The sequence below is a fragment of the Empidonax traillii genome, unplaced genomic scaffold (assembly GCF_003031625.1).
Source record: "Empidonax traillii isolate 1590-97213 ecotype Southwest subspecies unplaced genomic scaffold, ASM303162v1 scaffold510:size820377, whole genome shotgun sequence".
Taxonomy (NCBI): domain Eukaryota; kingdom Metazoa; phylum Chordata; class Aves; order Passeriformes; family Tyrannidae; genus Empidonax; species Empidonax traillii.
Window position 1 is genome coordinate 513,769 of NW_020955703.1, and position 26,299 is coordinate 540,067.

At 44.3% G+C, this 26,299-nt stretch overlaps 1 protein-coding gene across 1 annotated transcript in view; it reads left to right on the plus strand.

The window, feature by feature from the left end:
• PAPPA (pappalysin 1) overlaps window positions 1-26,299 on the plus strand; it is a 172,833-nt gene that overhangs the window by 47,055 nt on the left and 99,479 nt on the right. Inside the window, exons 4-8 of the mRNA XM_027896673.1 lie at window positions 3,466-3,611; window positions 8,077-8,370; window positions 12,390-12,582; window positions 18,706-18,827; window positions 24,353-24,860. Coding sequence (XP_027752474.1) covers window positions 3,466-3,611; window positions 8,077-8,370; window positions 12,390-12,582; window positions 18,706-18,827; window positions 24,353-24,860 — 1,263 coding nt within the window. The remainder of the gene's footprint in view (window positions 1-3,465; window positions 3,612-8,076; window positions 8,371-12,389; window positions 12,583-18,705; window positions 18,828-24,352; window positions 24,861-26,299) is intronic.

A 26,299-nucleotide genomic window follows, 5' to 3' on the forward strand; every position in this document is an offset into this window, starting at 1 on the left:
TCGATGAAAAGATCTGTGTGGGAATGTGCACATTCCCTGATATGATTTGGTATCCCAAATGGCCTTAAACAGCCCATGTCTAAAACAGATTCCAGCAAAGGAGACCTTTTATGATGCACTAATAGGCTCATTAGGCTTTCTGGAGCAAGGCATGCTCACAGCATCGTATGTTTTTTCCATTACAGGAATTACACGTGTTTTGTTGTGCTTTGGGTTTTGTTTTGTTTTCCACATAGGCTTGCCCTGACAGTTCCCCCATTCAGGTTTATATTGGAGGTACCATCTCGAGCCAATGAATTTTATGAAATATGTTGCTGGCACTCACGGGGAGAGGCATAAAGGAAATATTCTAATGACAGTTGGAAGGGCTTTGATCCCTTTCCAAGACTGCACTCACGTCTTTGAAATGTGAGTTTGGCAGTGCTGGAGAGGCTGGGCTCTTTGGCTCCCTTTGGCACGAGCCCATGTGACAGACATTATGTCCTCTATCAGGGGACCCACATAACCTTGAGAAGTGTAAGCAGCGCTCACAGATTGCGTTGGGTCAGATAGTCTGGGCTGATAACAAAGCAGCCGAGGCAGCAGGGGGGAGTCAGCCCAGTCCAAAGCAATAACTGAAAACTATTTTGACCTGGTAACTGTTGGGTCTGCTGCCTGCGGCTACGGAGTTGGACATGAACTGCAAAAGTAGTTAATTTATACCTCCTTGAGTGTAGGAATGTGGCGATGATGGATAGGGATGGGAGGTTATTAGAAACATGGGGAGGAAGGAGAGGATGGAATTCCAGCTCATGTTTTTATCTCACACACACGCACGCTGGTGCCTTACATGCTCTTGGCTGCCTCGTGCGTGTGCACAGTCCAAGTCCTCACTTACACACTCACACCTCTGTTCCTGCACATGCAGGCACATGTTCACACACTTACAAGGGATTTGCCTGAGCTGAGGGCTTGAGCATGTTTACGTGTTAGGGGTTGCTGACTGCTTTTACAAAGGGGTTTGTAAAGCATTTGCTTCCTTACAAACATGATCTATTTCCACCTCCTCCCGTGCAGATGCTTTGCTAAAAAAATCCTCTTAGCATTCTGTTCTTCCACCCCTTGAATATATTTCGCTCGCTCACAGCCTTCCCTTGACTGGCAGAGAAGTAGTGGTCAGAGAAATGCTATAAACCCAAGTCCAAGACTTGGTACGGTGGATTTACATAAGGCTTGAGCCCAGTCTCAGTGAAGCATTGACATCAGTGGCCAATGAGTTAAATGCTGTCTGCTCTGGATGTTTTCTGCATTAATAATCCATGTACAAAACAGCCCTAGGTGCTGAAGCACATGGGCTGTATGCAAGTGGGAGAGTCATTGTGACTGTGCACTGAGATAAATGGGGATGGGACTGTGTAAACGATAAGCAAAGCGACAGCTGAGAATAAAGAAATATTAGTTTAGATTATTTGAATGAGCGAGGATAAAAATGGTAATCTCAGGAGGGGAGTTGGGTTGTAGTTACTCCTGCAGGGATTTGCATACACATAAAGCATCTGCATCCAGAGTCAACAGCCGCCGTCTCAGCACGGGCAGCAGGACTTCCCTTCCCACTGAGATACAAACACACAAACGTTGTTCCACTCAGACACACTCAGTGCTTCTGTTTCTGCACTTCTCTCTCTTCCCACATCTTCCCTTGCACTTTTGCTCACTGTCTTTCACCGATGCTTCCATAGGTGCAGGTGCACACACTGTGGCCTTCCCCTGCATGCACCCCCTGTCACGGATTCCTCCAGTGCCCTTACTTTGACATTTGGAGATGCTGTCCCACATAATTTCAAACTGTTGCTCGTGGATGTGTCTGAGCCCATGTTTGGAGATGTTTTCAAAGGCACCAAGAAGATCCTGGAAGTAGATTTTACAGAGTTTCAGAGCGTTGTGCAGATCAATGCAGGACGCACTTGAGCAGCAAAGGGGAAGGTCTGTGTGTTTTCCGTGGATGTGTTGGGAGCATGGAAGAGATGAGAAATGTGTAAAGGGTCACAGTGCTGACCTGTCCTTCAGAATGTCACCCGCACTGGATTGGAGGATAAACACTGTATGGAATGGAAACATCTCCTTCCACTGGTGTCCCCAAAGAGCACGTCTTCCTCCATGAGTCAGCGAGGGCCTGGGGACACCCAGCCATGATCTATTTTGGAGTCAATGACTTCAGCAAGTGGCAGGGGAAGCTATTGTGGAAATACGAATGTGTTTTCCATTGGGGAGTCCTCCAGGGAAGGACAGAAAGATCTTGGTGCTGAGCCAACTCCCCTATTTTTTTCTTCACCCTTCTGGGAACAAAAGCCTTCCTAAGTATGCAGGGAAGCCTATTTGGTGCTTGTGAGAGTGTGTGGCTTGTGAGAGCTACGTGAGCCCTACTCACACCAAACACAAACAGAAAGGGGGACTTGGGGAAGCAGGAATCAACCTGCTCAGTGCCATCGTGGTATCCTTTCCTTATGAGTGTTCATCTGTGCTTGGCTCAGTGTGATGTCTCTCTGTTATTTCCACTTGAATATAGAACAAGGTAACCCTCTTAGCTATTCTTTTATCACCACACCTCATATCAAAAGGCAGTGTGAGCTAGAAACAGAGAACCATTGGGTTTACTCTTATGTTTTGCTTTCTCCAGCTTTACTGTGAGTTAGACCATCGGGGTGCCACTGAAAGCAGCGTGGCACCATGGTCTACACACTGGCAAGTAGCTCCTGTATTCCAGTATTGACAAAGTCTACTCCTTTAAAGGAGTGAACAAAGTGCTTCCAACAGGCATCAAGATTAAGGGATTTGCTTTGTTTGCCTGGGAGCAAATTGCTCTGTAACCTCCAGGCATCCCAAAAGCGTAGAAGAAATGCTACTCACCTTGGGGGACCTTTATTTCATGGTACAGTACCATTCCTCTTACCAGGAAACATCTTGGCACAACTTTATTGGCTGGAAATAGCAATTCCCAACCATCCATGGGATGTCAGGGTTAGACCATGTCCATCTCGGCACAAGTGACTGCCGCTGGTGCCAAAGTTTTTGTCTCAACCTGAGGATTTGAAACTTGTTGTTGTGAAGGAAAATTAGGGGTAACAATAACAAACAGCTCAGAGGAAGTGTGCAAGGTAACTGCTGGTGTAAAAAGATTTACTGACCATAATACTGGGTTAATTACATTCATAATAAATAGATTCCTAGACTTATCTTGAGAATGTGGACAGCTTTATGTATTTACCTTGGATTTTGTGGCCTTAGTTAATCAATGGCCTGAAGTGTTAGATGAGATTCACTATGTGAATGCAAAGTAATCGAAGTTTGGGAGTGGGTTATTAAAACATTTCAGGTGATTGATATGGAGGATGTTATAAGATCTTTGCCTGGATTGCAGCAGTTCTTCAATATTTTGTTGCTTTTGTGTCACCTTTAGGAAAAAAAAGTGCTTTTCTTTTTCTACAGGGCATACTTAGATGTCAATGAACTAAAGAACATACTCAAACTGGATGGATCCACACACCTCAACATCTTCTTTGCCAACTCCTCTGAGGAAGAGCTGGCTGGAGTGGCAACTTGGCCCTGGGACAAAGAAGCCTTGATGCATCTAGGTGAGTGATAAAGATGTTTCTTCTTTGTAAAGCATTCTTTTGAGGCACTAAGAAGGAAAGACAAATATGTTCTGATTTCTTATCATTCCTCTAATATATAGTCAGGGGAAAAAAAGTATTTCACGATTCCCAGATACTGGCTCAGAACCAGGAAAATATTAGGTTATAAACCCAAAGCATATTATGGTATTTGTAGATGATGTCAAGCTGAAAGTATTTCACCTTTTAAGTAAAGCTACTTTACAGGGCATTCACTCCATGGGAGCAGTTTGTGAAGAGGATTGGGGGATAGGTGTGGGGATGCCAGACAGAGGTGAATCTTTAACCTCAGCCTGTCCCGTTCTGATCCTTAGCTCATTACCAAGTATTCAATTAACTTTCCTCACAAACTGTCCTTAAAACCTGCTGCTGTTTTTCTCCACCAATGTGCAAAAGAGCAAACTGCTGAGAGATTGTGTTTCTAATGCTCATTTGAGTGGAACTGGAAGGAGTTCACCACCCTGCAGACTGCCCTGAGTGTTTCATAACCAGGTTGCTGAGTGTGGCTGCTGGAACCCAGGGATCCAGACAAAGCTCCGCAGCCTCCCCAGTGACTCATTGCCACCTGCAGTGCCACTGGACCCGTGCTCCTTGCAAAATGTCAGATGAGCCTCAAAAGGTTCAGAAGGCACTGACTGAGTCTGTGTGTGCTTCTCTTAACTGCACAAACCCCCCTCCACCTCGGGTTGCAAACCTGATCTGGTCATCTTCCCTGAGCAGGAATTCTCAAGAGGTTTTCCAGATATTTCTCCAGCTTGTCCAAACCTTCCTAGACTGGAAGAGAAGTCCAGTTTCAGCCAATTTAAGTCTTTGTGAAAGGCTGTTTCAGCCAGTTTTTATATTACCCAACCCCATGTTGAGCTAAATGAAAGAAGATATGATGAATATACACTTAAATGAGGAGAGCAAAATACAGTGTTTATTATCCTGAGATAGTAAATGAGCGTTGAGCTGTAGCCATCAGTCAGAGAGGCTTTTCCTTGCTCAGAAATACCCCCAAACCTGGATGCTAACATGTCTTAATAGTCTCCTGTCTCCATAGCAGAGAGAGGCTCCATGGTCAGACCAAGCAGTTGGAACTGGCTGCCTTCCTTCAGTTAGTCAATGTTTTATTACAACATCCAGCTCTGCAGCTGCTCTGGAAGAAGTGTGAGCAAACTTCCCTTCCCAAGGCCTGGCAGTGACACACATCCAGTCTCCTGCTGAGCTCAGCTGGAAATGAAGCCACTTCCACCCTGCCTTGCCTACAGCCCCATCTCCGTGGGCTCCTGCTGCCAGCACCCAAACCAGAAGGTTCTGTAAATGCCCACCAGTGAGGACTCCCCAAGGCAACATCTGGCAAAAACAAAGATAGATCTTAACCCCAGCCTTGCCCAGCACCCACAGTGATGTGATTCCTGTCTCTTTGGAGCACTACAACCCCCTGCTCCAGCACTAAGCCCCGTAGTAACTCTGCCTCTGGTTGTGCAACAGTGTGGGCTGCTGCTGGTGGGAAACATTAGCCCAAAGTGGAATATGGCTGCAACAGAGCTGATCCTTCCCTAAATGAGTATTTTCACAGCTTCCCTTGGTGTTGCCATGGGAGGGAGGAGAGAACAAGGGGAGAGCTCCAGAGCGCCAAGAAGAACCTTCTGCAAGAGGGCTGGGGCTCGCCCAAAGCCCTGATGAGTTCTTCTGTCACTTCGTTAAGCTAATTGTCAACATCATGCCCAAGCAAAACAATTTAAATTCAGCTCCTACAGTGTATTGACAGAGTTCATTGACCAAAAAAAAAAAAAAAAAAAATTAGACAACAGATTAAAGTTGACTTGCTGTGGGGAAAAAAAAAATAAAATAAAATAAAAAACACAAGTAAAAAAATAAATAAATAATGCTCATAATTTCCTGTCATAATAGCCCTCCCAGACCTGTGCTTGGTTTGTAAGAATTCATCTTTAATCTTTTTTACTCTCTTCTATAAATCCAATATGTACTTAATAAAAAATATGAAATATGTCCTGTGGTGCAGATCTAAAGGCTGGGATAGAGATTGTCTGGGTGAGGGAGTTTATCTTTTCTGTAAAACTGCAATTGATTTAGATTCTTGACAGCTGTGAAAAATATAAATTTTCAACAAAGGCAAAAATAAAATCTCCCTCTCCAGCTGCCTCAGGGTTCTCCAGTGCCAGAACTATTTACCCAGCCTTTATTGAAAGGCACATCCTGCTGGAATTTCACCAGTACTCCTGTCACTGGGAGACTAACTCTGGAATTATCTTTGGGATAGAGACCTCCAGAAAATGTGCCAGGATACTCTCTGGGTGAAAATGGTTCCACCTGGATAGAGAATTAGAGCATGTATTATATGAAGGGAGAGAGAGGGATGCAGGGAACATGGGAACATTGTAGGGTTGCATCCTGGTGGATTTGTGTGTAATTAATTGGGAATGTGGAGAACTAGTGCAAGGAGCAGTTCAGTGCTGTGAAAAGGATGTGCAGATGCTACGTGTGGCATAATAGACATGATGTTGCAGCATGATAGGTTTTATTCACTCTTTTTTGTACATATTTACATTTTCTGGTTTGTTTGTTTGTTTGTTTGTTTTCTTAATACTGTATATTATTTAGCAGTACATGCCCATGGGACTCACCTCTGCCGCGTGTCTGTGCTCAAAGGGAAAATGTTTTCTCTCTTGCACATAAACACATGTGTGTGTCCCTTCAGGACATCCAAAGTGCTCCTTCCTCTCCCTTCAGCACTGATAAAATTTCATCTGGAGTAGGGTTTGTGTTTGGACACTGTTCGTGGAGGAAAACATGAGACAACTGGAAAAATCAAAGGAGAACCAGCCAGGGAGGTCTGGAAGAAGGGTTGAGCTACAAGGAAAGGTGGAAGGGATTACAGTTACTCAGACTGAAGGAAAAGAGCCTAAAGTGGGGGTGATGACAATCTCATAAAAGCTGATGAAAGGGGAGGAGGATCTTCTGTTCTTCATATCCTTGTGAGGCAGGACCTGAAGTCATGAACTTAAAATTGCCAAAAAATCAATTCAGATTAGATGTGAGTTAAATCCTTGCAGCCATAAGGATACTGAGTGCTGACACTGATTGCTGGGGCAGTCAGGGGTTGTAAAGAGGTGTTAGACCAGTGTGTGTGAGGGATCCTATAGACCTAATTGGTCCTGTGTTGCTGGAGAGTGGAATTTAGATGACTTTTTAAGATCTTCATGGTCTTATTTTCCTCTAATTTCACGGTTATTACAACTAAATCTCCAGGCAGATAAGAATGAAGAGTCTATGGTGCATCAGAACATGGTGATCTCATCTTCCCTGCACTACAGTCACTGATAAAGGTTCTCCTGCCAAAACCTTTTCTCTCCTCATTGCTGCTAAATTATTAGTGTACCATGCCCAGGATTTATATCCCACTATAACTTTCACAAAGCAGTCTCCTCTTCTCATGGTAGGCAATATACACACCAACAGTTTTAAGTAAAAAGGCTTGAAAAAGTTGAGGTTGAAAAACTAAATAAAGAAAAAAGGAAGTAAATCTTAACTCCAAAGGTAGAACTAACTGAGCTAAAGATACAGTTCATATGATTAATTCAATATACTGTAGAGCCTCACTAATTACCATTTGCTTAGTTACACATCCCATAATTCATACAACAAAACAACCCCCGTTGTTTTTTTTTGCAGACATTTAACAACCTTGCAGGTTTTTCAGAATTACCACATTTCAGGATTTCTTTTTTTTTTTTTTTTTTTTACACATTAGACTTATGTGTATTTGTCAGGGGACTGTTCAGCTCAGATCAAACCAGGCTTTTCCGAGTATATGAGCAGAGTGTGTTTCTGACAGTTAATTCAGAGCTCTCTACACAACACCCTGCAAACGCTGTCCCAGCCCTGGGTTCACCCTGTTGTCTTTGTCCAGCTATTAGTTTGCAAATATTGGTGCAAACTTCTGCAGTTTTCAGGGTGTCTCAGTTATTTGTAGACTTCTCTCATATCTTTGCCCCGTGGAATAATATACAGAGAGTGCTCCTGCTATCAAATATGTTGCTTACACTTATCTGAGCAGAGTTGCATTCTTTAAGCGCATGAAGTTATTTGAAATGGCACAGTAGGAAGTAATTTCATGCAGGATTTCCCTCAAAGTTAATAAAAATCCAAACTGAGGATATTCAGTTGAAAGAACTGATTGTCACTGTGTTTTTGGTTTAGGACACTGGGCTTTGCCCCATGAATCCCCATCCTTAGAGCTCCAGATAAAGGGTGAGATTAAACCTTTGTGTGCAGGCAACCTGCAAAAGGTTGTCTGTGCTACAGAGGATCCGATGAACTGCCAGTGGATCTGCCCTTGGAATTGTCTTCCTTTCCCTTTCTCTTGCTGTTCCAAGGGGGACAAGGCAAACCTAGAAGCTGTTCTCTTTTCCCCTTGCAGGTGGCATTGTGCTGAATCCCTCCTTCTATGGAATCCCTGGCCACACTCACACAATGATCCACGAAATCGGGCACAGCCTTGGGCTCTATCACGTCTTCCGGGGAATCTCGGAGATCCTCTCCTGCAGCGACCCGTGCATGGAAACCGAGCCCTCCTTCGAGACTGGGGACCTCTGCAGTGACACCAACCCTGCTCCCAAGCACAAGCTGTGTGGGGATCCCGGACCTGGCAATGACACCTGTGGTTTTCACAGTTTCCTAAACACGCCCTTCAGTAACTTCATGAGCTACGCAGGTACGGGGGGGGGTCCTTGCCTTGTTGGGGGGGGGATCTGTGGTTGCAGTATTTCCTCTCATTTCTGCAGTCATTTCGTGTGGGGCTTTATGCTGACATGTGTGTCCATAGGTCTTGGACCAGGTTTGATGGCCTCAGGAATCCCTTCCGCTTCTCCTTTTCTTTTTTTCCCGGTTTTCCCCAACTTTGTGTAGTTTCATGTGAAGACCAGGCAGAAGGTTTGGGGGAAGGGAAGAAATGAGATAAGCATTAAGAAAAACAGCTTCTAAAGGCTCTACAGCAAATCTGACACCCTATTTCCCTGGGATCTGGATGCCTGATCTATGAGGTCTTCCTTGAAAAATCCAACTTCAGAGATTGTTTATCCTCTCCCAAGGGGATATCGAATGTCAGATGAATATTGATACCACCAAGGCTGTAGGATAAACCTGTGATAGATGGACAACTAATGTGGCACTGCTCAGGCCTGCAGGTGTCTTGTTGAAATGCCACGTTTTTAGGTTTGATTTGGAGTCGCTGTTGCTCGATCAGAATCACTCACGTCTGAGTTTTCATCATTAGGGTATGAATAGTGGGATTCTTCCTGGCAAAGGACTACCAGTGTGCTGTGGTGATTTGTACTGGTAATGCAATCACAAGGGCTGTGTATAAATGTGGTAGATCCACCCCACTGAGAAGAGCAAGCCCCTTGTGCAAAAACTGATGTTGTGGTTATAACTGTGCAGGTGTCTGGGGTGAGGTCGTTGCTTCACCCCTGGAAGAGCAAGGGGAGTTGAGGAATCCTCTGTTATTTCCCAGAAAGAACAGGGGATACCTTGACTCGTATTTCCCTTTATTTTGAGTCAGTCTCACTGTGGTGAAGGTCTGTGACAGCAAGCTGGCAGCATCAACAACATTTTGAAGGCAATATACTTACAGACACTGAAGGGCACCTTTATACTCCAGGCAAAAACACAGATTGCCCACTCAAAAGGTCACAGGAGTGCTTATTCTGTAATAAAACTGTAGAGAAGCAAAGTGTTTAATGTCATCTGGGGCACGCATTGAAATGATTTATAACAGAAATGCTTTTACGCCCTTTGTGGCACCAGCTAAAAGTGATGCTTAGTTTTCTCTTTATTCTTCTATTTGTTTAGAGGGTGTTTTCAGGGACAAACACACTGAGTCAGCTCCTCAGCTGTGGTGCCTGTGGTAGGGCAGGCAGCCTGACTGCCTGGTACAGCCTCCTGTAACACCACACAGCTAAGTCAGGGCCACTTCAGAGGACAACATCCACAAAACGTGCTGTGTGGATGTGACAAGGGGTGGAGCGTGCTGTCCCAAACACTGAGCTCTCCCCTTCCAAAGAGAACTTACCAATTGACTCGAGAGCTGAGAAGGAGGCAAACCACAGAGATACCTGTCTGCTCCTGGGAGCTCCATGTGTGCCAGTGTTCTGAGCTGAAACCCTTTTTTTTTTTTTTTTCTTTTCCCTTGAAAAATTAAGTGAAGCAACATGATAGATATCTCTAGAGCTCATGCATGAATCTGTTTGCTTTTCTGTTGTTGCCAGTGGAGTAAAATATATCAGGATATCAAATTGCTGTGGAAATACCTTTGAAACATGTAGGTTGAGGTCATGCAGCTCTAAGAATTGCTTTTTTTTTTTTCCCTTTCTGTTTTGCTGCTCATGTACAGGTTGATCATCTTGTGTTTGTCTGTCTGTCCCTGTCTGACATCTGTCCAGTTACCCCCAGCTCTGAGCAAAGCACTGACTTAATGGGTAACTTTTATTTCCCTGGAATATCAAGTTACGATCTCCAGAAGATTAAGTAGTGTGAGAAACAGGACTTGTAAATTGTTTTTACAAGTCCAAATATCAGTGCTGTTCCCGAATAAAAGATAAGTTGGTCTTTTAGACAACTTCTCATGAAATCATTAGAAATTCTGCCTCTGAATTCTGTTGGAATAATCATTCCAGCAAAGTCTTGAATTTCTCTAATTATTACTTTATCTGAGGATCTGGAGCCTTTCTTGATATACAGTGAAACACCTTTCTCCCTCTCCTTTCCTCTTCTCCCTTCCCCACCCCCAAGACACAGTCTGTGCTGATGTTTAAACACATTGGGAACGCAGGTCATCTTTCTCCTGTACCATTGTTTCACTGCTTTGTCCTGTATATATTTTACTGTTCCTTTATGATGGCTATTAAGGGCCTTTGTCCCCTTCTGTGCTTCTGTGAAGAATATTTATGGCTTTCACAGCGCTCTCAGGGGTAGAGCATCGATAATTATTGAGGAAATGCAGAGGTGTCATATTAAAGCAGCTTTTTGCATACCCTCAGGGAGCTGTAGACGTTGTCAAGTGGGTGATGTCTGTCTGTCTGTTCATGTTTGATCAGAGGAGAGTCCCTGCTCAGTGGAACTGGGAGAGATGGAGGAGAACACATGAACTGGTGTGTCCTTGCTGCGGGTGGGGGCTGCTTTTGGGGCAGAATCCCAACTGGACCTGTCTCCTTTTGCTTGCATCTCTGGGAAGGTGTGGTCAGGTTTTAAAATTACCCATCAAATACACACTTCTCCTTAGAACAAATTCATAATTTTTGTTGTTCCTCTGGAGTGCCACCACACAGACTTCAGAACATCAGAGCATCCCGTGACTCTGTGACAACACTGAACCTCCAGTGTCCCTGAGCAGCTTTTGGTGACCTGCATCTTCCCAGAGAAGTGCAGAAGTTGACTTGTGCAGAGCTGTCATTGTTTGTGTCAGAGCAGCGTGCACAGGTCCCAGTTGGGACCGAGCTGGGCCGAGCTGGGAGCTCTGCAGGCACATGTGAAGAAACACTCTGTGTTTTTAAGGGCTTTGCATCTGATGGGAAAAGTACCAGAGAAATGGTTGAAGTGCTAACATCAAGTTCCTCAGTGTAGCTTTTCTGGGTGACTTTGCACAACGTATTTATTCCCTCTGTGATCTGCACAATAGAGAAACAGCAATTTTCTCCTTCTCTGGGGCATTGTAGTTGTAAAGTTGTATGGTGTTCAGAGGGCACTCGATGTGTTCTTGTTGCCAAATCATGTTTGAAGGAAAACAAGATGAAATGAGAAATGGGTATTTATGGGAAATCATCCAGCAAAGTTATTTCTTCATTTTGAATGAAAAAGAAACGTGAAATATCAAAAAACTTCTGTTAAAAGTTCAGAAAGGCATTAGAATCATAGTGGTAATTGGAGAGAGTCTTCATAGAACTAAAGTTTACAGAATATTCTGAGTTGGAAGGGACCCACAAAGATCTTCAAGTCCAACTCGTAAGTGAACAACTCATACAAGAAATGAACCTGCAGCCTTGGCATTATTAGCAACAGACCCTAAACATCTGAGCTAATCTCAGGTTCAGTTATATAACTGCACCTAGAATTTACATTTTAATCAGTGTTTGCAATGATTGCTTGTAGTTCTAAATTGATCTTTCAGAACATTTTTATTTGTTCATTAGAAAATTTAAGAATTTTAAAATTTTTGTATTTTTAAAGTTCTGTGGTGTTTTAATCTAAGAAATCTGAAAAAGCTTGTCACCTACAGTTTGCATGAATCCCAGTCAGTGCGTTATCCTGACACCAGCCATCCTTTGCTCTTTCCTCCTTTCTCAGAGACATTCTTTTAGATGTTAAATTCTTTTAAACCCAGAGGTCCACTGATAGCCCCAATTCTGGCCAGAAGGTGCTGCACTGAGGCTTTCTGTTCCTTCACCTCCACGTGTCTCTGTCTCATCTAGGGATGATCTTTAGGTGCTTCAGGTGTATCCCAGGTCAGAGGGAGGGAACGTTAAACAACTTAATTTTTTTTTTTTCCTTTTAAACCTCTGTTTCCTTTCCCTGCCTTCACAAGTGATGGCTGTGCTAATTTGTTCACAGACCATTAACTTTTGAGTGCTTTGAGAGCCCATCCTGGCCCTTGCAAGAAGCTGCTGTTCACCAGGTCGTAATTCTCTTGCTCCCGCCTCCTCTCCCACATGGCTAATGTGGCTTCTGTTTTAATTCCAGACGATGACTGCACTGACTCCTTCACTCCCAACCAAGTGGCCAGGATGCACTGCTACCTGGACCTCGTCTACCAGAGCTGGCAGCCCACCAAGAAACCAGCTCCTGTTGCCATTGCCCCCCAGATCGTGGCTCGGACCTCCACCGCCGTCACCCTGGAGTGGTTTCCACCCATCGATGGCCACTTCTTTGAAAGGTGATCACTCACTGATCTGTACTCTCGTGCTGAATTTGATGGGAAAGGGAGAAATAGGGACCCTGCTCCGGGATCACAGCTTGATCATGTGCTCTGCTCAGTCTTCGGGCTCTTTCCTAAATTGGTTCGTACTGAGGAGGTTATTGATCTGTTGTCTGCTCTTCCTTTCTCAGCCTGTAGCACTCAGTTGAAGGCCATTGATTTGCCATGGAAAGGGCAAATCTTTCTCCATATGTTACGGGAGGAATTTTCAATCAAAGATTCCAGCCCTGTGATTCCTGCTGCTCACAAATACCTGTGGGCTTCGGCTCTGCCTGCATGTTCCCCCCCCCCTCCTCCTCTCGCATGTTTCCTTGGCAAGGACAAAGTGGATCTTGTTTCTGCTCCTGTGACAACACAGAGCTCATGAGCTGTGGAGTCTCACAGGGCAAGGAGGTGGCTGGGCTGGGGATGGGGACAGATGCTCCCTCCTTCCCTGAGCTCTGGGTCTGAGACGGGAATTGTGCAAGGCAGAATCAAAGACTCAAATATCAAAGACCCCCCTGAATATCATGAGTTCCATCTTGTAGGTCAGAGCAGGGGTGTATGTGTGTTTATGTCTTATAGACATGCAATATGTGATATCAGTAATTAAAAATTAGGTGAATGTTGGGCTCTGGACAGGAGTTGCAGCACAGTGCAGCCCACAGCCAGAGCAGCTCTGCCCCAGGATGAGCTGAGCAACTGGGCAGTTCACCTAAGTGCTCTTACACAGCTCTAGGATGAGCTGCAGGAGCTGTGGAGTCCTGGCAGAGAACTTCCTAAATGATTGACCTTCTCGCATTACCATTAGCTCACCTCCCCTGTTTGCATTTCTTCTCCACCTTCTGCTTTGTTGTTTTATAGAGAGCAAACTTGGAGTGTCCTTCAGGAGCCAGGCAGTTCAGAGCACAGGAGGCCGAATTTACAAGCGTATTAACACCCAAAGAGCTGCCTCAGCACTGCTGCTTTGTGCTGGGAGAGCACCTTGAAAGCCTCCATCAGGGATGAAACTCCTTCCAGCACTGCCAGGACACCCTGGCCATTTCAGTGCCCAGCTTACACTTTATCCCACAGGGCAGAGAGCTGTTCTTTCCTGTTCAGATGAGATTTTCCACCTTTATTGCAGATTGATATGGGGAGGGTAATCAAACCCTAATAGGAATCAATAAAGACAGGTCTTGTGCTCTGAGCAGTGTTTGCTTTAATTGAAGTTTTGTAACTGAATCCTTTTATTCCTGACCTGTGAGAAGGACTTTTGTGAAGTTCTGAAAATTAATTCAGAATTTTTTTAGCCCGTAATCATTTTTAGGCAAATTAAATTTCTCCAATTTAATTTAGATTTCAGAAGATGCTTTTTGTGTGTTAAATAAATGCCATCTGCCTCTTAAAAACACATTGATGCAGAGTTAATTGTTATGTAACCAAATATGCCTTTATTACATATTTCTTATAACTCAATCAATATGTTCTTAATAACCTCTAGTTACTTGCTTCTTAAATAACACACAGCGGATAGCCTGCTAAATCTAAAATTTCATAACAGAGTTATCATATGTTAAATAAAGAGTGATTTTCCAGGACAAAAAAAAAAAAAAAGCACCTCCTTTGGGCTTTCAAATCTGTGTGCTCAGTATTACTGAAAAGATTTAAAGAGACAGCCTCAAATACTTTGAGTCCAATTCCTTGTTAAAATGAGATTCCCATTGCTGATGGAAACAGAAATGTTGCCGTGACCATTTAAAAATGTCACTGGAATATATAAATGATCCTGTCTCAAACATGCCCAAATTTTTGATCTGTTAATCAAAACAAGGATGACAGTATTATTGGAGTGACTAATCCTGGAAAGGCTCACGTGCTGAACTTCCAGTACTGTTGTGTCCAGCTCTGCTCGGTTAGAGCCACATGCCTGTATCAATTTGTGAAATTGGGTCACTGTGCAAGACAAGTAGGAGGTAAAATTGGCCAAGTATAATCTTATCTGTGTGTGGGAATACTGTAAATCTTTGCAGATATTTTTACACAAAGTGCACACCATGGCCCAAATTTTACTTGCCTCACTTGAATGAATAAACTCATTCACCTCAATGGGACTATTCATGTAAAAAACAGAAGACTGATACTCAGCTGCTGAGTGCCTTGGGCCTGGTTTCTAATGCACAGAGGCCCCTTCCTTGCTGTTTTGACAGTGTAAAAGGGCCTTCAAAGCATGAATGGCTCTGGCTACATTAGCAAGTATTGTGGCCCAATACAAGTAGATCTCCAGTGCAAAACAGTGGTTAATGAAGACCTGACGTCAACACTGGAGGGGTTCTGGGGTGTTCCTGGTGCCCCATGGCACCAGTGGTGGGAGCACATCAGGTGTGGTCCTGGAGCACATCTCCAGTCTGGTTTCTCCAAAACTGGTCCAGCTTCCATGCCACAGGACCGACCCAAGTGCTGTAAGTGGGCAGGGGGAGGAGTGTCACTTCAACAGCTCGCTCCTGATCCAAATTACAATGCTACTGTAGGCGTAACTCAAGTTCCTTTTATGTCTCTTTTATTCTCCAGAACCGTGCATAGGCAGTGACCTCTGCCTAATGAAAGTCAGGGAGAGAAAATTTAGCCTTCTGTTTAAAAATGCAGCACTGGGCTGGCTGTGTCTGTGTGTGTGAGGTCCTGACAGGTCTGTGGTTGAAGGGAGAGGAAGCATGGAAGTAAAGACCATGTGCCTTTCTCATGGTTAGGTGCAACTCTGCCACAGGTGCATTAGGTGCTTTTCTCATAGGGTGTCCTATTGATTAATTATGTGGATTTAGGGACAGAGAGCAATGTTGGCTCGTGATTCCTGTTAATTTGGGGTTGGCTATCCTGTGTTCTCACACTTTGGCAAGAGTAGATACATGAGCTGTGCACAGCAGTAAAATCTTCTTCCTGGTAGGCCCTCCTTGCCTCTTTAGAGTGTTCAATTGATGTTTGCTCTTTCACTCTAGGGAGTCGTTCACCTGCACATAAATTTGCCAACATGCTTTGACCCTCAAGTCCAGCAGCTGGTTGAGCTTCCAAACATCTCTAATAATCAAATATGTCAAGAACCAGCATTTCTTCTTGTAGCTATTGCACGTGGGATTGGAATACTTACCATTCTCCATCCTCCCTTTCAAAAAAGCATGAAAAAATGTTGCATGCACATATAATAATATGTAATAATAAAATAATAACAGAGCCAACGAAACAAGTGAAAACAAGTGAGAAAAAGAGAAGCCTCTTCATTTCCTGGCTGCATCCATTAGATGTGTTCGTCCATTGACTGTTCTCCTGTTTGATATGCACAGGCAGATGTAAACAGTTATTGTAATAGGGCTCTGCAGCAAATTCTGCCTGGGCAGAAAACTTTGAATGCATCTTCTCTTCCAAGTTTTCATTGAGGTGACTGCATTAATTTCCATGAATCTGATGCTATCTCATTCTTAGCAAGCAAATATTTTGGTCAGTGTGGTGTCCCAGATTGAGATGACTGGGCTTGATAATCACTCACTTAAACCTTGATGGAAAGTTTCAGTACCTTAGAAGGGAGAGCACTGATTCTGAATTTCAAGTAAGCAGCTACAATTTAGCCTAAAAACAGGCACTCTTTACCCAAAGCAATTAGTGGTTTTGAGTTGCCCACTGAACTGGTGCTGGCCCTGAAGGAAATTGTCTGTTTTTCACTAGTAATCTTTAGATTTTGAATCCACTTCACTGAAATATCATGCTGTAGGAATGAATTCCTCCTGTGCTCTGAACTTCATAAGCTGGAATTTCCCCACTACTTGGCTTATTAGAAAACAGAGAAGTCTAGATTTTCCATTACCCTGCACTTTGGGGAGTCATGTGCCCTGGTGTATAAGGTGGCAGATATGCTATCACTCCTAATTAATAGTGTTTTGAACCAATTTATGCTCATTTTTCCTTGTTGTCCGTGGCTGCATAAGGTGTAAGGATCAGGCTTAGATTTTCATAAGCCTGTAAATGTGATTCCATAATTAGGCTGGAAATTCATGGCTGTTTGTAGGATTTGTGTGCAAGAGTCTGCAGACCAAAAACTTTAACCCAGGAGTCATCCCCCGTGTAAGTCCTTTCAGCCAGTGTAGTTACATCAGGGTTGAGTCTGGCTCCTGAATTGGAAAAGTAAAAAGAGAAAGTTTGCTCATAGCCTTTCCCACATGATGCTCCTTGTGATTTCTCTTACCTCCAAGTCCTCACTGGTAAAAGGAAATGTTTGTCCATAAGCCTACTGTTTTTTCCACCATGGCAGCCTGTGATGAAATTGTATAGCTGCTAATTTGAGTGAAAAGCAGTCCTAATTGTGGAAACTTGGCTTTCAGAGCCCTGTCCTCATCCAGGACCAAGTGCTAATGCAGGAGTCTCTTTGTAGAGAAACTGAAGAAAGGTTATTGTTGCAGGGACTTCTATCCTGACTGGTGGTGGATGTGTCTGAAAAATAACTGCACAACAATAATTCTACATCTTGATTTTTCACTACCTATTATTCTGGTTTCTTTTTTTTTTTTTTTTGCATATATTATTCAGGCAAGCTGAGTTAGACACTTAAACCACTGCTAAATAGACAGCTGAGAAATGAAATAGAGAGGCAGTGTCATGCCAGTAGTGCAGGTGGGTAAAATGGGACATGGAGAGAAATTGCTCACGACAAGCCCAAATTTTTTATTAAAAGCGTTACAGATGATACAAGGAAGAGGAGGACATCTTTGCCTCCCTCTTCTTTATTCTACCTTATTGTCACATTTAATCCTTCAGGTATTTTCAGCAGGTGCATCCCCTTCTGCCTGAGACAGCCATTTGCTGTCTCCTTGTGGGGGTGGCCACACTGGAATGGGTATGAGTCTTACCACTCATTTCATTCCAAGTCCCATCTTTGACAATCCCTGCTTCTGCCTAATGAAGCCAACAGAAAGCTGACTTTCAAATGGATCCCTGTCAACAAATGGGAGATGCTAAGCTGTGGAGCAGCTGAGTGTATGCCATCCCTACCACCAAAGGGAAAGGCGATGGCACGCCTGGGGAGGGCTGGGAGAGTAAATTTACAATCCTGGTGTCCTCACTGAGGATCCCAAATAACTTCTGCCTGAGGATCACAGTGCCCTCTTCAAAGCAGTGCTGAAACAAATCATGCAGTGCTGGTTATGATGGCGAAAATTTGCATAGCTGATTGTAATAGTTGATATAAATTATTACAGTAATTGACTCAATCCATACTTCCTTGGGTCATGTAGAGAGTACACTGTGTTACACACAAATTGTTTGCCTCAAACTTGTCCTTTCCTAGGTGCATTTGATCATTAGGATAATTAATTTTTAACTTTCCTTTTTAGCAGGAAGTGTTACATAAAGCAGAGCAATGAACTCTGAATAATAAGCAGCTTACTGGGATGAATAGCCACACATTCTAGGTCAGACAAGGTTTCCAAATTTTGTGACCCCTGTTTCCCCTGGGAAAAAAAAAAAAATTAGGGCATATTCTATTCTATATGTTCATAACCCACTCCTTTTCCAGGCTTGTAATGATCAGGGCTGTGAGACACCTCCAAGAGCAGGTCCTTGCATAGTTAGCAAAGCTGCGCTTCATAGAGCAGCTCTGTCTGATGGTTTCAGAGCCTGGGACTTCACCCTTTCCTCTAACCATCAGAATGCCCAAAGCCCTCACAATCCTAGAGGTACTACAAGTTTAAGCAATAAATAAATCCATGATGGGAGCAGAAATAGATCTGAAATCTCCTGAGGCTGGTTTCTCTGCTCTAAACACTAAGCAGCATGTATTTTCTTTTGTCGGGGTTTGATCTAGTGCAGAGGGAAAAAAAGCAAGCAAAAATATAGGTGAATGTGATATCCCAGATTGCTGACATTTTGTGATGGATGGAGGGCACACAAATGCTGTCTACATGGGCTCTTAGCTGAAATCTGCAGAAGGTCAGCATCAGAAAACACTCTTGTCGGTGCCTTGAGAAAAAGAGGGTTAAGTGGACCTGAATTCTAAGTCTTATTGCTTTTAATATAGTTGAATAAGCAGCTCATTCAGCTGTTACTAAGTTGGTGTGTTTTCCTGTTTTCCTGGCCTCCTAGAGAAGTGGGATCAGCATGTGATCTGTGTGCGGAAGGAAGAGTCCTGGTGCAATATGCCTTCAGCGCCTCTTCCCCGATGCCCTGCGATCCCTCGGGGCACTGGAGCCCACGGGAAGCAGAAGGTGAGTCACAGAGCTGGGGGCAAAGACTTGGTGGGGGACAAGAAAGGCCAAAGTCAAAGGAGAGCCACAAAGGCAGTGGGAAAATCCAGGAGAGAGAGAGTGACTGATTATACTGGTGTGTAACGTGAACAAAACTAGAGGACAGAGAAAGGCTGTGCCCTGGGGTAATGCCATGGCTGAAATACCTGTGTTTTGGCCCCCGGGTCCTGCCCTTGCCCATGAATTAAGTGAATTCCAGGAGCTGAACACGAATTTCACAAAGCAGCAGAGTGCCAAGAAATGCTGACCATTCACATCTGCCAGACGAATTCCTCAGGGGAGCTGTTTACTCCCTCTACTCCAACTCCAAAAGTGAAGAATTGTTATTTATTTGGGCCTGATTTCTGCTGCCTTTGCTTGTAGTGAGTAGCAGAGGGCTGCAGCAGCAGCCAGGCTGGAAAGAGGTTGCCCTTTGGGCAAGTGCTCTGCAGCAGGAATGCAGGTGACTGTGTCAGGCCCTCTCTAGTTCAGGGTGTTTTGCAAGTCATTCTTATTGCTTCTCTTGGAGGGAGAATGGTCTGCAGGGCTGGTTGTACAGTGCCATTAGATCTCCATCATTAACTCTCCTCCACGTGTACCTTCCGCTCCGTAAGTAGCTGGATGTGGTGGAGCATATTTAAAGATTGTACCAGGCAGAGGTCAGTCATCACAAATCATGCTTTGGAAAGAGCGGAGTATTATTTCAGTCTGTCCATCAGGGGCTGTTCCTTTGGGAGCAGCACATTCCAGGCCCAGATTTCACTGAAAGCACGCAGGTGGGCTCATTGAACCCCAAGGCCAACCCCTGGCTTTTGCAGAGTCATTATACAAATACCTCCTTGCCTTAAGGGCTTCTTTGTCCTGCAGCTAGAGCATGTGGGAATTGTTCTGCAAGGAAGATTATTTGTGATAATGTGGTGATACATTTAGTGCTGGCACCCAGGAGCCCTCCCTCATCCCAAGGTCAGCACATGAAGCGAGCTGGGTCCCCACTCCTTGATGAGACAAGAGTCCCCTGCCCCACACACCCATGTCCCAGGGCCCAGCAGAGGTTGTGTTTCACTCCAACTCATCCCACAAGTTGCCCAGAGAAGCTGTGGCTGCCCCATCCCTGGAAGTGTCCAAGGCCAGGTTGGACGGGGCTTGGAGCACCCTGGGTTAGTGGAAGGTGTCCCTGCCCATGGCAAGGGGGTGGAACAAAGAGCTTTAGGGTTTCTTCAACCCAAACCACTCTGTGACTCCATGACATCCAAGACTCAGGGCACAGCTCAGAGCACACCTGCCTGTTGAGTGGATCCTCTATCCTGGGAAGCAGCGCTCTGGCTGCGAGTGTGACTGGATTATCCAGCAAACAGCATTAGTGAAGTTTGGATGGCTTACAGTAGTAGTTCAGGGTGGAAGGTGGAATTTCCACTTAGCCAAGCATTACAGAACTTTGAAACCTGGTTTCATTTGGAACAAAACTTGAAACTTTTGAAATTCTCCAAGGAGGAAAATTAAAAACAAGAAGTGTTTGAGGCTGGCCAAAATGTTTTGTTTAGCTCATAGAATTGCTCTTTTGTGAACTTTGGTTAAATTATGACATTTGAAAATATACCCTTTTAGTATAGAATCTAGGGCAAAAGCAACTTTGAATATCAAAATGGAAAAAGTTTCAAGGTGCAAAAGTGAAAAGAATTCTTCCAAAAATGTCAAAACACAATGTTCCAATAGTGTTAGAACTTTCTTGCCATTTTCTCTTCCAGAATAAAATTTTGTCCAAATAAACCCAATTTTGCGAAGTGTTTTGATTTTGAAAGGACTGCATATTCCATTGAAATGTGCAGTTCCATCAAAATTTCTGCAACGACCTTTGATTTGAAAACTTCTGGATCTCACACGTCTTGCCAGCAGCATCATTCCTAGAGAAACCAAGCTACTCTAAGATTTATTACTCAGTGGCATTTTGCATTTAATTTCCTCTCCTTGCAGAGTGTGCCTGCATGTTCTTAACTATGAAGGGTGCAGTCTGATCCTTATCTGTCTCATTCAATTGCTGTGGTGTCATTGCTCTGTTAAAAAAAAAAATAAATTAGGGAATCCTGTCCTCTTGTTGAGTTGTCTCCACTTTAAGGTGGAAAATACAGCAAGTGTATGGTGTTTGTTGCTCCATGATTTTCTGCCACACTCCCTGACATTCAGGATCTCTGCCTATTTTCACTTGGTCTGAGTTACAAATAGCAGAGTTAGATCATAGTCTGGCTTCTTTAATTGTCAATCTGTGAGTACCAAAGCATGCAAGCTTTAAATTCACTTTCTGCAGGAGCTCATGGGTGTAAATCTCCACTGCTTGAACGTTCGTGGAAAGTGAAGACAAAAGAGGCCTAATGGTGGCCAAAATGAGCTCATTTGAAAATCTGACACGGCACTCATGGAAAATGTTTTGTAGGACTCATCCAGCTTCCGACCAGAAAACCACATTCCTCATGTGCCTCCGAAGCCGCTCGGAACCTGGTTGGTCTGATCTCATTTTCCTGAGGTCTCGCAGCACAAATACGCTGCTGCCCCAAGAAGCTGATACCAGCAGTGGTCTGGGTCCTTCCTAGTGCCCTGCGTGTTCCTGAGCATGGTGGGATCCAGCCGCCAGGCTGAGGGATTTTGTGGCTCTGTCTCAGCCAGTTGTGGCCCTTGCATGAGGGGCTGTTCGCCCCTTGGCAGTGGTTTTGGGAAGGCACTGGAGATCCAGCAGTTCTGATTTACTCCTTGCCTTCACCACAGGACTAGAAAGCTTTAACCTGCCTGGATTCTCACCAGCAACACCTGCTGGATAAACAAACCCCAGAGCACCTCCAGAAGCCGGTCAAAGGAGGGTTTTATATAAGAAAGGTGATTTTGGCTCAAGACCAGAGTGTTCCTTTGCCTACTGTGCAATATATGCATATATCAGTCAGTTCCTACTGCCTGGCTCACTACTGACTGAGAGAAGTGTGAGAATATAATTAAAACTGTTGCTGCCTTAGGCTGCTCTAGTGCCCTGCCTTTCCCAGGGGCCATTATTTCACTTGAGACCCATTCATTCTTCATTTACAAGGGGAAATGTCTCAGCTGGACATTGGAGTCTCACAGGATGGTTCCTTTGTCTTGACCACCTAAAATGTGGCAGGTGAGTTGCAGTTGTGACAGCAGCTACGTCCTGAGCCACTGCTGATTCCAGCTGGCCTCTCAGGCTCTGTCCATGTGCCAGAACAATGCCAGGACTTTTATCCCAGCCACTGTAGTTAACTGCATGATGAAGGGTTGACACACCAGGCTGTGGCTGGGGACAATGTTCTGGGGAACTCCCAGCCTGCCACCCCTGCTCTCTAACCAGGAGGTGGGGTTTGGCTTATCCTCACAAACCTCACATGCCTGTTTTGTGTCAGGCAAGACATGATGGTTCTATGACTGATCTAGCTGATTATCTCATAAGCCAAAGGATTTTCAGAACCTGAGTGCAGAGGGAAAGAATAAATTCTACACCATTTCTTCTCGTATACAAATATTTGTAATTTTGAGAGTCCTTACCCGTCTCTAGAAATCCAGTTGCATGAAATAGGATTTTCATCCTCTTCTACAATTAAATGAATGTTTCTTACCCAGTTCTAAAGTGTTTGATGCTATTTAAGAAAGAGCCTCTTTATCTCAGCTTCACTGAGGTTTTCAGTGTATGAATGAATGCAATCTGGCTCCCATTTTGGGGTAATGATTTGCTCTAAGCTCCCTGGAGGCTGAGTCCAATTCTTGTATCTCCAGAGATCACACCAAACATGTAGGTTTGTTTGGTTTTTACGTCTTAACAGAGCCCTTGAACTGCCAGAGGTGAATTTGCAGGATCCCAAGCGGGCACCACTTTTGTACCGGGCTGTGAGCCATTAACTCCATTTTCCTCTCTGTGAGATGGCAGTGGAGAGATTCACAGACCTTTCCAAAGCCTTCCGAGATACTGGAGTTTAAAAAACGCCTTCTCAGGGCTGCAGTCAGGAGTTTGCTGCGAGTCTGGGAGAAAGTCACGGGAGGGCTCAGCCGAGCCCGCGCGGGCAGGAGCGATGGGGGATAACGGGAGCTGAGTGGGGCACTGGCTGCTCAGAGTGATGATACACAGGGCTCGGGAGCTTGCCAAGGGGTAAAACTCGAGCGTGCTAAATGGACCTCTGGCTTTCTTCAACTTGTATCACTGCTGTGGTCCCTCAGACGCTGAGCTCAGTGGCATTCCCACCACTCTGTGCCACATGAGGAAGGAGGAGGGCTGTGGGTGTGTGCGAGTGAGGGAGAAGCATTAAAAGTTGGGCATCTGCAGGGCAGTTGTGTTGGATCACAGGAGGATTGCCTGAGATGCCAGGAAATCTATTCTGCATCTGGGTTCATTTGGTAGGAACAGGAGAACTCCCTGAGCTGTTTATCCTTGACAAAAGAGGTGCATTTCTAACACTTCATTGGATCACAGACAATAAGAATAACCTTCACACATTGCCCTTTTCTCTTTAAATTAGTAGTGATGTCCTGTTTGTCCATGTTTGCCCAGTGTTTTATCTTGCTTTCTTCCTCAGCTGCAAACAGCTGTGCTCTCCTTTTTTTTTTCCCTCTGCCTTCTCCATTTCTCTCCTCTCCTTACCTTTCTTTATCTTTACTTTTCCCTTCCTTCTTTTCTGTATTTTCCTCCTCCCTGTTATGCTTGCTCCCTTTTTGTGTGATTATTTGGGAAGGAATAGGGTATTTATAGCTCTCACTGGATTCTGTTACCAACTGTTCCACCCATCTGACCTCTCTGGATCTTGCAGTCCATGACTCCATGCCAAATTGTAATGTTACCATAGTATTTGGGAACCCAGCAAGCATTGTGGCTTTCATTAGTTCTTAGCACTACCTCCCATGTAGTTGAACACAGCCACCGGTGAGAAACGTAAAAGTACAAGTGCTTGTTGTTTCATCACAACAAGCTCAAAGAGACAGCTCAGACCTGTGCTCCTTGTGCCTCCAAAAACCAGTGTGTAAATGTCACAGGAGTTGCCCCTGAACAGCACAGTGCAACAGCTTCTTGGAACCAACAAAAGCTCTATTCTTGTCTTTGTTAAAGAGGAAAGGATTGTATTTTAGAGTGAGAGTCAAGGGAATAGTAGGAGGTGAACTGAAGGCAAAGTGACTCTGTTTATCAGGTAAATTACCAAGTGGAAGGGGTGGAAAATATCATTGTTTGGCACAGGGAAAGACACTAGAAATAGGAAATTCAGGACCAAATGCCCTGGCAGTGTGTGTTGTGTAGTGTCTTCTCCAGCTGGGCAGTTAAGCTGGGTTTGTGTCTCTCAGCTGGCCAGGAGAGGTGTTATGCTCTTCCCCACGCTGGCCATGCCTGATCTGCTCAAGTAAATAATCATCTTCCTGGACAGATATGCTCTCCTGCCACCAGTCTGTCTTTTAAAACCGATGCCAGTGATAACCCATAATCTTTAACTTCTTTTTTGCCCTCTCTCTGCTTCCTCCTTTCTTCCCAGGGCACCCTGACGTGGAGCAGCCTTGTAAATCCAGCGTCAGGACATGGAGCCCCAACTCGGCAGTCAACCAACACACAGTGCCCCCAGCCTGTCCCGAGCCCCAGGGCTGCTACCTGCAGCTGGAGTTCCGTTATCCCCTGACTCCAGAGTCCCTCACAGTCTGGGTGACATTTGTTTCCCCGGACTGGGACTCCAGTGGAGCAGTGAATGACATCAAGTTGCTCACCGTCAGCGGCAAGAACATTTCCCTCGGGCCGCAGAACGTCTTCTGTGACATCCCACTCACCATAAAGCTGGATGCGGGACGAGTGGGTGAGGAGGTGTATGGAATCCAGATCTACACCCTGGATGAGCACCTGGAGATCGATGCTGCCATGCTGAGCTCTGTCCCTCACAGCACGCTGTGTGCAGACTGCAAACCCATCCAGTACAAAGTCGTTCGGGACCCTCCTTTCCAGTCTGGATCTCCAGTTGTCATCTCAAACCTCAGCAGGAGATTTGTTGACACGTGAGTAACTGCTTTCCAGAGAGCTGGATCACCTTGTTCAGATCAAAACAGTGCTCTTTTCTTCCCATCCTGGTAATGTCCAGCATTCCAAGTGATTGTGAGGATGTTGAGCTAGACAGACATGCCACGAATTACCAAAACAGGATGTTCTCATGGTTTCTCTCTGAAACCAGGAGCATCATGCTTGAGTGAATAGCTTGAGATTTCATGGATAGTTTTTGAAAAATTTCTGGACTAGTTGTGCAGAGATGTATAATTCAGGTTTTCCTTAACCAGAAAGGATATTACAATGATAAATTTAATATTTAGGCTAACCTAACTGAGGACCTCTGGAGTGACATGGTCATCATTTCCCAGGGAATCTTTTGAAAGTAATATTTTGGTGGAGAAGGAGAGAGCAGGGCTTTCGATGCCAAAGCACTAATTATCTGCTAAAGGAAGAGTGCAAAGAAATACACTTGCATGTTCAGGTATATAAATGTGTTTCAACCACTTCTGTTTTCTATTTTCGAGTTGTGTTGGTGTGAGATTGTTCTGACTTGGTAAACATGCCAAATGCACTGGTTTGTTGTAGGAACTGAGTTTCATCCCAGACACAGTTACACTCATCTAGTCAAAGAATGCATGATTGTTGAGGAAAGCCCAACTTCAAAATATTTACTAATTTCAAGGAGATCTACGATCTCCCCATAGGCATTCTACAGTAAGAAAAACATCTTTGGCATAACATGATTCCCTGGAAGTGATTCATTCATCTGTGGGAACAACATGAAGCTCATTTGAAAAATGAACACCAGATAAAAGGAAACCTGCTAAGAAAACTGCACTCTAATTTAGAAAAGATGATCTAATTAGTACAGCTAATATCAAGGAAGCATACATCATTATGGTCTTCTAAAGCATATTTAAATATAATAAAAATGATTAATTAACAATTCAGTAATCATGAGCTCCCATCCCTTTCACAGCCCAATTATACAGCTCAGAAGATGCAAATTGTCCCTATGGATTTAAAAACTCAAGGTAACTAACAGTAATGAATCTAACAAAAACCCAGGACATCACTGAGATTACTCATGTGCTGAAAGTTAAGCATGTGCTTAAGTGCTTTCTTGGGTTGTAGCCTTGTTCAAACAATTGCTGGCACTCAGCATGAGATGAATATTGGCATATTGGAAATGTGGAAAACGGTGAATTTTCCCAAGGTTTTGCTGTGAAAGCATCTTTGCCTGAAACCTGGCCCACCCCCACTGGAAAATGGGACTGCTTTGGTTTGAAATATTTGCATACCTTAGCACAAGTTCCCACAGAAACAGGCCCAGTTTTGACTTCATAACACAATGGGAAAGAAAAAAAAAAAAAAACAAACCAAAACATAACTTAGTATTCTGAGTTCTATTTCTTTGTCTTTTACTATGATTTTGTGGGGCACTTCTAGC